Raw genomic sequence first — 14,458 nt, 5'->3', positions numbered from 1 at the left:
TAAGTGATCATTCCATCTTTTAATATTTGGTTTAGTATAACAATGGTTACTATGTCAAAAGCAGATCCTGACTCTGCCCTGTCACCCTTTCATGCAGGCAAAGTACTCACACAGGGTCTGAGTCTTCCCTGCCCTCTTTCTTATGATAGATCCAAAGTACATTAACCAGCAGGAAACATCCATAAATCAGCTGAATGGATTCTGGGCTGAGGCTTCTTGCCCAAGCAAAAATAAATGGCATTAGTGAAAAGATGCCATCAGGAAGCGATATCCTTTCACAGGATTGGGTCTCCTTTTAAGTCCCACATTACAAAGAAGAAACCAAACAGAAAAAAAATTAATATAAACTACCAGGTCTATATAAAGACAGTGAAAACAGCATAGATTGTCTTAGTAAAGTATGCAGTAAAATGGACATTATTCTAGCCTTTACCTGCCTCTCAAATGAATATGAACTTTCATGAATTTGTGTTGAGTCAAGACATGGGCTCGCCTGATACTTGAATTATTGAACTGTAGTTTGCATGGTTTTAAAGGGTTTGTCTACTCACTGGAGATTGGTTTTTCTACAAAGTAAAAGAAAAATGTTTTGTTTCTTAAATCCAGTTACTACCATGTGTAAGTAGATGTGTTTCAGGTCATTGCAAAGATTGGAGGATTGCCAAGAAAACCATTTTTCTTGCTGATTTCTGTTACTATGTTAACACAATAGGAAAAAAAAAAGGAAAATAAGGTGGGGAAATATCACACCCTTTTCTGATGTTATGTGTGGCAGTAGGAAGCTGGTGCTGCAAAATCAGTTTTGTATAATGTGAGAGATTTTCCCTTCTGCCTGATGGAGCAGGATCACGTTGCACCATTCAATGAGAGCACTGCTGTTGTGGCCATTGTAATGGAGCAGGATATCAACAGAATCAGGCACACAGAGTTCCTGGCAGTGCCTGTGTGCAGCTCCCATTAACGTGGTCAGGATTTTACAGATGGGTTGAGAGCAGTGCACAGCCATTAGCATTTAATTTTTTACAGGTGAGTGCACATGATCTACATGCAAGAAAGATGGGTGAAGATAACAGTTCACTACTACCAAAGTCCAGGACTGGCTTCCCATGCAGTGCATCCCCATCACTGGTGCCTGGTTTTCCAGTAACCAGGCTGACAAATACCCAATATGTGACCTGTCCAAATAGCACACTGCAAGTGTTGGAGTGACTTTGTGAGTGGAAATAATTCAGTTGTTTTGGAAATGATGATGTGTGTGACTTAATTTGTGTGCTGAATGGGGAAAGAGCACTGATACTGTACCAACACTTGGCAGCATTAGATTAATGATTGGACTTGATGATCTTAAGTATCTTTTCCAACCTAAATGATTCTGTGATTTGGTGACTCTGTGCCAAATCTCTGCAAAAAGGAAAAGTTATTTTTCCTCTGTGCTGGGCATACCTGGCTTTGTTGGGCTCTGATTCCCCTGCATGATCAGGAGCAGGTCAGGGCTCTCAGAACAAGATGTGGAATTTCATGTGGTACTCTCTGGGTTTTGGGTGGTTTGTGGAGGTTTTTTAGCATGTGACACCAGCTGCAGGATTTCAGGGCAAGCCCAGTGTATATCAACTTCTTTTATAGACCTGTGTGATAGGTGTCTTTGCAATTCCCTCTTTTTTGCCATCTAACTTCCCTCTGACTAGATGGTTGGAGGAGAAGGAACCTGAGCCTCATGGTCCCACCTGGGGCCCTGCAGAGCTCTGCCCTCACTCTGCAGCTTTGTCTTCAGCCTCGCTTGAGCCCAGTTGAGCATCTCCCCATCCTTAACACATTTTTCCTTGGGCACCTGCTCCTTTTGAAAGTTAGTTATTTAAAAGGGAAATTTGAATGGTGATCTGAGGGTGCAGAGAGGAGCTGGCTCAAGGGCTGGGGTTAGCACTTTCTCCTCAGTCTGGTCCTCTCCTCACCTTTAAGTTATTTGTATGCATAGTTGGCTCCCCAAGCTGATTGGCACCGAATGAGTCGGGATAATGTCATGGTTGCCCACGAAGCAGTGCCAGCATGAGAGCATAACCTTGCCAACACAAGGGCATTGATTAGAGCAGAGGAACTAGGGCAATCCAATTATAACCACAAATGCCATTGGCTTTCTCAAATACTTACTCAAATAACTGCAGACTCTCTGCTGTATTAAGGTGGTCTGGACTATATCAAGAAAGGGGAATTTAGAGGACTTAGGTAGTACAGAGCAGGCAGGATTTAATTCTTAACTACTCTATTGCCTATTTACACACAGGGCAAAAAGATAGTATTTTTCACGTAGGTAGAAGCTGGCTAATCCCCTTTGCCCACTGTGATACTGCAGAACATATTTCCTTTTTTGGAAATTATTACAAATATTCCTAAAAGGAAACTATACAGGAAAAGTAACTAAGAAGTTTCCTATCATTTCAATCTTGTTTGAGCATTGAATATTCCTTTGTTCCGTAATATTATGCTTCCTCTAACCTACTCAATGGGTCAGATAAGGAAATGTGATATTTTTCACCACCATGACGAAATTAAACTAAAGCTACAAAGAGCATGAGGGTTGTAGCCTGGAGTCGTAGATGAGTAGTTCAGATCTGGCTTTATATTAAATGCAGAAGTGAACAGTCTTTCGTGGATGAATCACATTCAATTAGCTACTTCCTATGATGAACTGATTAAAAATTAAGTGGCATCAAATAAGCCTGATTTTGCTCTTACATTTAAATAATGCTATAATTACATACTAATCAGATGGTAAATCTTAATTGTACACGTTCCATATGTTTTATATGCCTGTTCTCCCTCTTCACTTTGTCGTCTTTGTATCAGCATGGAGTATATTTTCAGGCTGCTTTTATGTTTGGCCTAATTGAATATCAAAAGCAGTATATGTGAAACTTCCTGAATTCTATTCTTTCGCCAGTGGCAGCTGTGCTATTAGATGACCTTTACCATTCCTGTAGCACAGAATAATAAAGGGAGGGGGGGAGCTGAAGCCCAGCCGTGTTATTGTTAGAGACAGAAATAAATCATATATAATTGCTTTGCTGTGAAGGCCAAATCCTGCCGTCCTTCATGCCTGAGTTAGAAATACAGGATTTGGACCTTTGTTTCCTGTGGTTTCCTGGCCACCTTGGACGTGCCCAGAATCCTCACACTGCTGCTGCAGTGGCTAATTACCATTGCAGGGCTCCATCCCTCCTACACAGACCAGGAGCTGGCTCTGCTGCAGGGAATGTCCACCTCTAAGTGCTACTGGCTTCCCCAAGATGGCTTTAAAAATGAAGCCTTAGATGTTGGATTACATGGTGGGCTTCCACAGAGTGCTTCTGTTTCAGTTCCCTGCTTGTTTGGAGCCAGCCCACACAACTTTGTTGAGGCAATAGGTATTTTGACTTAGCATACACGTGGTATTAATTTTATTCACTCCAGAATGTACTGTATGTTTTTTCTGCCTTTTAACCATAGATCATGACCACAGTCACAAAAAGAACAAACGGAAACACTGGAGAAGGCAGTGGGCAGAGAGCAGCATATTGTCTGACGTGGAGATGTTGAAACACAGCCTGGAAGTGAATTCTTTTTCTGGGGACAGCAACAAGACGGGGACCATTGGTGAAAAGAAGAGCCACAAGCGAACGAAGCGGTTCTTGTCCTACCCACGTTTTGTGGAGGTGATGGTGGTGGCTGACAGCAGGATGGTCGCCTACCATGGAGCCAACCTTCAGCACTATGTCTTAACCCTGATGTCAATAGTGAGTGTCCAACCAGGGCGAGTAGATTCACCCACAAATCGTTTTCTAGTGGTCACAGAGCCCCTCTCTGCTGCGTTCATGTGCAACGCCATCAGTTTGCCTTCCCTAGGCATGGAGATAATGCTGGGGTTACATCAAAAATGGTAAAACATGGCTGGAAAGTGCTGGTTGGAGTCTTCTTTCCCAGATCCATCACACTTCCTGATCCTTCTCACACCTCTCTCTTCCAGCTTTCTGAACATCAGATGCCATGAGCAATATCACTGGTTGTTTAGTCCACATGCTGTACTCTTCTTTTTATTTAAGCCCACATGAAATAACATCTGAATTAAAAAGGTACTTTGGGCACTGTGCCTTCCAGAGGACTGAGGCTGGTAGGTTATGCAGTTGCCTGACTTCCCTTGCTGTTGCAAGGAGAAGGAGCCTGTTGTCACCTTGATCCTTAGCATAGCTCTCAAGTTGGCTTTCCAGGCTGAGAACAAGCACCTTAGTAGCTGCAGGTACTAGGATGCAGTAGTGCAGCTTGCAGACAGGCAATTCTGTAGATGCAGAGTGACTGGCAGGGAGTATCCAACATATTTGTGTCTTTGGAGGGATATTCATCCTGTTTGAGTGTAGAAGTGCACTGAATATGTGGTGTGAATCTGCCCATGTCAAAATCAGACACTTGGAAGAATAAGTTGCTTTTGACAGTCTTGTTTGGTGCTCTTTGTGTCTCAGAGCAGAATTATCCTTTAATTTGGTGAAATGTGGGCTAAAGCAAAAGGAAATGTTGGGTTTCTCTGATACCAGCCGTTTTTTTTCATTCTAAAATTGTGCTTCTGCCAGGAGGTCTCTCCAAGTAGCATCAGAGCACTGAGGAGGGCAGAAGAGCAGCCCAGGAGAAAAGCAGTTGCAAAATGGAAAATATATGTGTTGTCTTAATTGTTTGTTTCCTTGAATGTTAATAGTAATTCCAAATATTGCTTTTTGAAACAGGTGGCTTCTATCTACAAAGACCCAAGCATTGGAAATTTAATTAATATTGTTATTGTGAAATTGGTCGTGATACATAATGAGCAGGTAATGGAAATTATTTTCCTCACCTTCTGCTTGACAATGGCATTTGTAGTGAGCATTGTCATGAATAATTAAAATACCTGCTTTCTGTGTGTTGCTTATCAGGACGGCCCTGCAATATCTTACAATGCCCAGACAACATTAAAAAACTTCTGCCAATGGCAGCAGTCCCAAAACCACCCAGAGGGAAGTCACCTTCGGCATGATACAGCCGTGCTTGTTACCAGGTGTGGTGAATATTCAGATGAAAACTGTAGCCACTTGTGTGCCAGGGGCTGTGAGCATGTAATATATGGGAAATGTTCAGGTTTTGATGTGGGTGTAATGATATTTGCAGTTGTGGGAGCATATGTCCACCATAACAAGAGATGATTTTGAGAGGTTCAAGGCTGTCTAAGGTCTGCCTGTGGGTTTAGCACAAGATGAAAAACTCTGACTATGGTGGGGAGTTATTTTGGACTCTGGGTGATGTGGCAAGCCAGCATGAGAAAGTCCATTGAACAACCAAGTGTTGTTTCTGCTGTGTTGTTGCTGTGCTTGTACCTTAACTCACTGCTGCATTGAGAATTAATGTGTCAGGTCTGTTCTGCTTTCAGACAGGATATTTGTAGAGCGCACGACAAATGCGATACTCTGGGTAAGGAAAACCTTATTTTGTCCTTTAATAACTTTTTTTGTAGTGACAATGTTAGTTGTCTGTGCTGAACTGTGAGTGACATTTCTTTTTCTATCATAAACCTCTCTGTTCTCTCCTAGGTCTGGCAGAGCTGGGCACAGTCTGTGACCCATACAGGAGCTGTTCAATTAGTGAAGATAACGGACTGAGCACTGCTTTCACAATAGCACATGAACTTGGCCATGTGTATGTTCTATGTAAATACAATTACATTTAAATAGTCTAATATTTATGCTAACTAGGGCTTGCCAGCCAGGCTGGGAACTGGTGCTGCTGAGCCTAATTATTTGAGGGGAGATAATATACTTGGCTAGAAGATGCACCCCTGAGGTAGATGAAACTGTGGGGTGCTCTGGAGTCTACCTGAAAGCAGCCAAACCAGCAGGGCCATGTTTTGGGGAGGATAAATGATAGAGTACCACAAGCAGCACCTAAGAAATGACATCTTGACCAAGCTATTGGAACTAGCCAGGGTTTTGGGCAGAGGTCCTTGGGGAGGACCAGGATAAAGGATGCTGGCACATTTGAACTATCTTTTGGGACTGAAGTCTTCTCTAAGAGGAGATCCTCAGCCTGCCACAGCTTGTCCCACAGCTCTGTGTGGTGCTGGTGAAGGCGGTACAGCAGCTGTGTGTGAAGGAGGAACTTACCCAGGGCATTTGGGAGATGATGAGGTGTATAAGTGAGCTTGACTCAGCTCTTGAACTGTTTCATCATGGAAAATTCTCTGCTGCTGGACATCCAGCAGAGACCCCAGAAGAGATGCTGCCATTCACCTCCTCCAGCAGAAATTTCTTTCAAACAATTTTTGCTTTTTCTCACATCTGAGACTTTTTATCACTACTAAGCAGTCATGAGAAAAATCACCTTAGATCAATCACATAGTCCTTTACCCCTGGCTACAACCTTTGGCAGCTGATTCAGTCCCAAACCATCACACGCCCGCTTTGCAGTGGAGGTCTGTAGGTGTGGGATAGATGAGTACTTGAGAACAGATCTCTCATTGTTCTAAACTCTTGTTTTTCTTCATGGAGAGCTGGCTGAGACAGTCTATTTTTTACCATAGTAGTATTTGTTTAAGTAAGACTTCCTGATAGAAAGTCCCTCAAAGTTTGGTGTTCCCCACACCTAACCTGTGCCTAATTCCTTTGCTAATGCTGCCTCAGAGCTGCTGGGGGGGTTAGCAATGCTCCTGAGCAGGAAATACCTCTGTGCTCTTTTTTTCAGAGAGCAGAGTGAAAAGATGGTTTGTTGGAGGTAATCTTAATGGAATACAAACTCCCCAGCCTTGGAACACAGGATCACACCAGTTCACTTCCCCTTCCCCACTTCAAACAGCGCAGCGCTTTAAGCCGCTCTGTCTCCATTAGTGAATTTACCACATTCTTCAAGGTGTCATGTGCTGCAAACTTCATGTTGGTTTCTGCTGATACCAATGCTTGCTGGCATTTTGTAAACCTGCCACATAAAGTATAGGAGCCAAGTCTGTCCCTGGTGCAACCCTGCTTAGGCAGCAGAGTGGCCCAGGGTATTCAACTGCATTAGAAAATATTTTGCATCCAACGGTGTATTGCCTGTGTCTCCAGTCAGGGGGCTCATGTCAATCATCTCCTTCAGAATTTCCTGAGATCAACTCTTGGATCTGTGGTCAGTTCCAGAGTATTTCCCATTTTTATGAAGGAGGGGCCAGACTCCAGCCTGTCTGCAGGATAGCAACTGTCAGCTGAAAAGGAAACTGCAGCTGGGTTTGCATCTCACTCCAGGCTCCCTGGAGAACTTGTCTGGCTAAATATATGCAGTCATGGAGTGGAGAGCTTAGCAGGGTGCTGCACAGATTTTCCCAGATGAGTGCTAGAAACCCTGTTCATTAACACTTCTAAATTTATTATGAATATATGTGTATTAATACTTTTATTCTGTAATATCTGTCAGCAGCATATTTAGGGAAAATTCTTGGGTTTGCTTGCATTTAGTTCACACTGTTGCCCTTGCTATGCTAAATACTTGATATTTGCCTCTTAACTGACTCTACTTTTTGCTGCTCTTTTCCTCTTAGATTTAACATGCCACATGATGACAATCACAAGTGCAAGGAAGATGGAGGTAAAAACCAACAGCATGTCATGGCACCAACACTGAACTTCTACACCAATCCCTGGATGTGGTCAAAGTGCAGTAGGAAATACATCACCGAATTTCTGGAGTAAGACCTTGCATATGCATGTGTTGGGCTGTTTTCACGTGTCCATGTGTCCCATGGAGTTCTTCAGTTAATTTGGAGCCCTAGTGTGCAGCGTTTGGAGGAAATCAGAGGGATTTGTGTGTGCACGCATCCTTTACCTAGAGCAGGAATGCACCCCTGGCATCCAGTCCCTGCCAGTTCAGCCTCATGATAAGCTGGCAAGGACCAGCCTCTCAATGGGGAAGAATAAGTCTTCCCCCATGGATATTGCTTTTAAGGAATGTGTGTTTTCCCTCAAACCTGAAGAATGACTTTTCCAAGCTTTGTGGCCCAGATATGGAGCTGTGTTTTAGAAGGCAGATTGAATCTGCCTTTCTGCTCCACAGGTCAAGATAAAGCCCTGGCACTAATCCGTGTGGGAACACCGTTCCAGGAGCCCACGGGTCAGTTTGATGCACAGTGATTCGCCCATTTTGCTGTCGTGCCTTCCCGTGTGTTGTGGTGTGGAACAGAATGAGAGCCATGACGGTGGTCTGGCAAATCCAGGAGCTCAGTCCCTTGGGCAGTTCTGCTAATCAGTGACTTTTTTTTTCTGAATTCTTTATAAAAATGCGCCAGTGCTTGCTCAGCAACTAAATGCACACTCAGAAATGCTTTTGCCATGGTAGCTGACCGTGGTGTGGTGGATGGTTGCTGTCACAGCACAGGGGTGGTGGTGTATGGGGAACACACCCTCCTGTGCTTAAGTTTGAAATAGCTCTTGTAGTGCTTGTTAAATATGGCAAACGTGGTGTGCAACTGCCCTAAGGCTAATACAGGCACAAGTGGGTTCTGATCTCCTACCTCCTGTTTAACACCAGTATTCTGATTTGTGTTGTAGCACTGGTTATGGGGAGTGTTTGCTTGATGAACCTTCATCAAGAACTTACACATTGCCTCAGCAGCTCCCAGGGCTGATTTATGACGTCAACAAACAATGTGAGTTAATTTTTGGACCCGGATCCCAAGTGTGCCCCTATATGGTAAGTGAAATTTCACACCTTATTTTTCCTGGTTTTGCCAGAGCAAAATAAGGTCTCCTGGGGTTGGATGAATGGCAGACTCACAATCCATCAACTTACTGTCAAGCTTGTGAGTTAATGATAAATCCTGGGGGGATAATTTCATAAAGGATCATCTGTCTGGTAAGGCATGTGGTGCATATTTAATGTTTTGATCTCTGCAATCACTTAAGCAGATGCAGTGTCGGCGACTTTGGTGTATCAACGTTGATGGTGCTCACAAGGGATGTCGAACCCAACACACACCTTGGGCTGATGGAACAGAATGTGAGCCTGGAAAGGTCTGTAATACCTGGTGGTTTGTGCCTCGTGGCTCTATTTCCTGGGGCTGAGGATGAGCATATCAGTCAGAATCATCCTACCCTAATGCCAGTTGTGTGGGGCACAGCTCTGACTGCAGTGCTGGAAGCCCAAAGCAGCTTGATGTGTTTTCAGCCTGGTGGTGCCTGGGACATCCCCAGCCCAGATAACATGATTAAAGTCAACTGCTTGGCATAACATTGTTTAAAGCAGGTATTCCTGGAGTGCTTATCTTCTTGAATTAATGCCCTTGAGTGAACTTTTGAGCAAAACTTTTGCAAAGCTTCCCTAAGCTCTTGTTAGAAATTGCCTGTGTGATGTGAGCAATTAGTAATTCTGTGTAACATAAACTTGTCAGCTGGCTTTTCATCCTGACAGCTTCAAAGTAAAATATAGAATTGGTTGACATTTTATGTATGGAACATTTTTGGCAGTAATTCATAGAAACTTTCCGTTTCCATGTGCAATGTTAATTTCCAGCTAGCATTGTGATTTCTAGGATAAGTGTTTAATTTTTAGTTATTCGTATCTGTAGAAAAATAGTTGAGAGCATTTTTCTTTTATTGAGATACAGAAGCTTTTGAATAAAAATGCTAACTGGTTCTTACTATTTGTGTCTGAACAAAAGTATTCTCCATCTGTGTCAAGTAAAAATAGTGTGATGTTATTCTACATGGTATAGCTTAAAATTTTGCTTTTCTGACTCTCAAGATCAACATTAATAATGTTTTCTTTAGAATGAGTCAAAGTTTTAAATCATAGTCCCTCAAAGGTACTTTAATGAAAATTCTGAATGCTATTTTAAATATAGTTTTCCATACAGGCTGTGGAACTCTTTGGAAATTTATCTTTTGATGTATGTGTCTGAAAACTTGATCAATGACACTTGACTGATTTCCTTCAGGACAATGAGCATCATGTATGAATTTTCCTTCTTTTCTTAGGGAAAAGTGCAATTGAAGATTTGTTTTTATGGCTGAGAAAGTGCATTAGAGATGTAATTGGAATGTCTAATGTTTTTCTGTAAAATCCCCTTTTGAGCATAGGTATCTGCAGAGTCCCTATGACTTGAGACCTTGTGCCCTCAACTTCTCTGTTGGTGAGCTTGGGATCTGCTCAGTGCTGAAAGATCAGCAATAACTTGGAAATTTTCTTGAAATTCTAAAAATCTGGGCTGCAGCAAACCTGCCCTTATCCTTGGATATGACCAGAGTGATGTGCAAACAGCAGCAGCTGAGCAGATCAGCACCCTCTCTGAGCCATCCTGTGTCATGCAGTGTCCAGCTGCATGGCTCTTAACAAAGATTGTGTGAGCAAAAACATACCAGGTCACAAATTTAGACAATCTGACAAGTTTAGACAAACTAGATAAGTGTGATCTGAATGTCTCAGCTGAGAGCAGATGGGCTCTTAAGAAAAGTTAATGCAGCCCACTCGTGTTCGGGCATTTAAATGTGTTCTCACAAAAGAGCTTTATGGAGTAATTTTGCTGTCTGTGTGTTCATCTGATTCAAGCTTAAAGTTTGGATCAACATAAACTCTGTCCTTCTTGGTATTTACTTGGGCTTGTGAAGTGCTGAGGTGCAAGTCTGAAGTGCTTTTCCTTGGAATAAATTGCTATTTTGGTACTCTGCTGTGGACAGGAGCCCTATCAAACTGCTACTTGCTGACTAATGCCTCAAGTCTGCATCTTTAAAGCCCATGCTGTATGGGTTGGCAGATGGAGAAAATACCATACCAATTTTTATGGGGATATCTTTGGAAATAGGAGAGCCTGAATAGCTAAAAAAAAGATCTAGCTAAAACTACTGGGATGTAGATTTAACTGGGCTCTAAATATACTCTTAAATCAAGGGCATTAAAAAACATGGGAGTATTAACTTACACATATTTTGCATGTGAGGACACTGAATCTGATACTGCTAAATCAAGCCATAAGCCCAGCCCAGAGTCTGGCTTTGCTGGGTGATGGTTTTACCAGGTTCCACAGAACCAGCTCATTGTTGGGTGGAGATAAATCTCTGAAAGAAGATAAAGGGGGTTGTAAATTTGGGCCACTCTCCGTTGTGCTTTTCAGGGCTGTTTAAAGAATGGTAGCAGTAGAGCAGATGAGCAGTAATGATTTGTGTCTGCTGCCCTGTGGCAGCAGGTAGTGTGTCTGTTATGCATGCATGGAGCTGCACAGCCCCTTCTGCCCCCTGCTACTCCATTCAGCCAGCCCAAGGATGGCAGCTGGATTTGGGGAATTATCTGGAACTCTGGTGGCAAGACAAAGGAAAGGAAAGTCTGCTGTAATGTCTTCCATCCCTGCCAGGGCTCTCCAGCTCCACTGTGTGTCTAAGATATTTTGAATTTGCTCCAGACAATCTGCCTTTTATTCTCTTCATTCTGTGAGCTGTTAGCTTATAGGAAAGAGAACCCTGGCAGGCTTTTTAGTCTTTCTGCTGTATCTCAACATAGAAATTATTTTTAAAATATGAAAGGCATAAAGGTTGCACAGCCAGACTGTTCACAGTGTGGTTCCAAGAAGCACCATTGTGTTTTCATAAGATAATCTTGCTGTTTATTTAGAACAGCTGCTCTTTTCCCCTGCTTCACTTTACCATCTCCAACTCCAACCCCCAAATTTTTAATAAAATCAATGGATGTAGATGACTTCCTGGTTAATACTCAACCATGAGTTGGGAGACATATAGGTCATGTCACGGTCTGTAAGCTGTGTTCATTCACTAGTTAGCTATTCAGTCATCTTCCCTGGGTCAGTGGTGCCAGGCATGACTCTGGTTAGATATTTAGCTGTGAGCATCAACATTGCTGCAAGAAGTTCCCCACTGGGACAGCACTGTTGGATTGGTGTCATGTATTTCTGTTGTTTAATGATAGCTGTCAGACCTCTTTGGACCTGTATAGGGACCTCAACCTTCAGGTTATCAACCTCTAAATGCCAGGAAGAGTTGTGCATTGTAATTTGTCCTGCAGCAAAGAAACAGGCATTTCAGCTGATTTTATTGCTGTTCTTTACTGTAGCACATGGGTTTTAGTCAGTTTTATCTGGGGAGTCAGATCTTCAGATAAAAGTAAATCTGGGGCATTTTGCAGCCTCGAGACCATGCTTGTCTCTGAGCAAACACCACGTGCAGGACACAAATTATGAGTTCTTCAGCTGTCCTGCAAACCAAGTCCATGGGCAAATGCACCTGAGATCAGCTTTCTTCATCAGCAAAGCTGTGTAACAAGTCAGCCTTCATGGGCAAAAGGTGTCCCACGTGCTGCAGAGCTGGTGTCCTGTGAGATTAACAGCCCCATAACAGCTTGATCCTGCTCTGTTTTCCTAGATAGCTTTATCCAAGGTGGTTCAGAAGGGTGTCTAAAGGAGTGGGTTGAGCTTTTGGTGTGTCTTGACATAGCCCTGTTGTGCTATTAGTGGAAGGGCTGGAAAAACACAGTGCATCAGCAAATTTGACCCTGTTGCCATAAAGATCATCAGATCTGAACAGCATCTGGTGCACAGAAATACTGCAAGGGAATATTTTAGTGATGCTCTCTACCTGTATTCTATAGTCTGTAGCCTCTTCTAATCTGTGAGCAATCAGCAATGTTTGGGCTTCCCATAATTACAAAGATTTAGGCATCTGCATGTCTCTGGGTTTAAAGCAACTGTAGCAAGCACTGTTCACAGAGAGGGGACATTTTTCCATCCATTCTAGTGAGGCCAGAGGGTGAATCTTCCCTCACTTCTGCAGAAGCCTGTGTAGTCCATGAAGTAAACATACCCCAAAGGGTACAATTTATACCATGAAAATAGGGATAGGGGCTTGCCAAGGTAACTTAATCCAGCTTTCCAAACAAAAGAAAACGAGTCATAGCTGGAAAACAGAAGTGTAGACCAAGTCTTGGCAAGTCCCATGTTATGTCTGAGTGTAAAAAAAAAAACCACTTGCGCTTGAGGAATTAATTTTCCTATTTTATTTGCCTTTTGGATTTGGAAGTTTTCTGCTTTGGGTAACTGTGGGGAGGTTTGAGTTTTCCCTGGAGTTTCTCCTCATTGCCTGTCTCCTCCCCTGACATGGCTCTCCATGCAGAGTTTCTGCAGCTCTGCAGGAAATCAGATAGAGTGGCCTTTTGAAAAGCCAGTGCTGCAAGCTTGCTGTGCTGCTTAGCACCAATAAACAGGGAATATTTAGTGGTTGCTGTTGTCTTTAGTCTTCATCCCATAAATCATTCCATGGACTCAGCACCTTGCTTTCACTTTGCCATTTTAGGGTATGGAGAAAGAGAAATATGGGGGGTGACAGACAAAAGTAAAAGCAGTTCAGTTTTATTTGATTACAAAATCATTGTGCGAGGCTGAGTCTCGTTGCCCAGGCTGGTCACTGTGGGTCACTCATAATGCAAAGCAGCACAATCCCACCTTTGCCATGTGTCTCCTTCACGTGCAGCACTGCAGGTTTGGGATGTGTGTGCCCAAGGAGCGGGAGGCGCCGGTGACAGACGGAGCCTGGGGTACCTGGAGCCCCTTCGGGACCTGCTCGAGGACCTGCGGCGGCGGCATAAAGACGGCGATCCGAGAGTGCAACAGGCCCGAGTGAGTGCACAGGGGGAGATGGGGAACAGCACCTTGGGCTGCTCAAATGGGCTGGAATCAACCTTGGCTGTCCCCAGTCCTTGTGAGTGCCAAGGACAGGTGGCTCTGCCCTGGGGATGGGTGGCTTTGCCCGGCATGGGTGAGGCAGGATCTGGTCATTGGTGTGTGGGTGAAGTGCTCTACAAAGGCATCCATCAATTCCACAATGAGGGATAAAAAGCTGATGCCTCCATGGGTTTATTACCTTCTGTTTTCCTGTGGAGGCACAGCTGGGGTCCCACTTCCAGAGGTGTTTTTCTTTCTCCAAAGCTGTGATTCAGAAAGGAAGGAGCTTTCCTTTTTTGCCATTTTACCCCTGCTTCGGTTGCTTTTGCAGCTGTTCCTAGGGGCCTTTATAATAAGGTTTTCTACTGTTTTATTCCTGCTTTGTCTGGTTTTGCAGCTTTTGGCTGCTTTTGCCGCTGATCCTTTATACAGTTACATTTCAGCTGGTGCAGACTAGCCAAACCTCAGCAGAAATCTGTACCCCATTAAAAAGTGGTACTCGAGAATGTTTGCTATCAGCCTGGAATGCAAAATCCTGCACCGTTTGAAATGGCAGGGAATTTTGCTGTGGGCTTCAAGGAGACAAATATGTAGCTGGTGCAATAGTAACAGCTTGAGCAACTGGTATGAAAACAGCCTGTTTACGTAAATTGTGCTGGTTTCTGTTTAAATGCCTTCTTGCAGAAGAAGGGAGGCTTTTATTTGGCACTGAGATACAGGGAGGAGAGTGTCTGTGGGGCTGGTTGCACTAAGGGGTCTTAAAAAGATTCCTATTTCTCATCA

At 43.5% G+C, this 14,458-nt stretch overlaps 1 protein-coding gene across 9 annotated transcripts in view; it reads left to right on the top strand.

Moving 5' to 3' along the window:
• The window catches only part of ADAMTS9 (ADAM metallopeptidase with thrombospondin type 1 motif 9), a 79,797-nt gene that overhangs the window by 10,710 nt on the left and 54,629 nt on the right, over positions 1-14,458 (top strand). For 8 of the 9 annotated variants that reach the window (XR_013183839.1, XR_013183838.1, XM_077184399.1 and 5 more), the window contains 9 exons: positions 3,481-3,767; positions 4,746-4,829; positions 4,932-5,053; positions 5,423-5,463; positions 5,583-5,688; positions 7,559-7,705; positions 8,565-8,706; positions 8,919-9,026; positions 13,485-13,630. Coding sequence is in view for 7 of the 9 variants with exons in the window: in XM_077184399.1 (XP_077040514.1) it covers positions 3,481-3,767; positions 4,746-4,829; positions 4,932-5,053; positions 5,423-5,463; positions 5,583-5,688; positions 7,559-7,705; positions 8,565-8,706; positions 8,919-9,026; positions 13,485-13,630 (1,183 nt within the window). In the remaining 2 variants the exon portion in view is untranslated. The remainder of the gene's footprint in view (positions 1-3,480; positions 3,768-4,745; positions 4,830-4,931; positions 5,054-5,422; positions 5,464-5,582; positions 5,689-7,558; positions 7,706-8,564; positions 8,707-8,918; positions 9,027-13,484; positions 13,631-14,458) is intronic. The other variant, XM_077184398.1, reaches the window with a different exon arrangement.

The sequence above is a fragment of the Agelaius phoeniceus genome, chromosome 11 (assembly GCF_051311805.1).
Source record: "Agelaius phoeniceus isolate bAgePho1 chromosome 11, bAgePho1.hap1, whole genome shotgun sequence".
Classification (NCBI taxonomy): domain Eukaryota; kingdom Metazoa; phylum Chordata; class Aves; order Passeriformes; family Icteridae; genus Agelaius; species Agelaius phoeniceus.
This window is presented reverse-complemented; position numbering and strand designations above follow the sequence as displayed.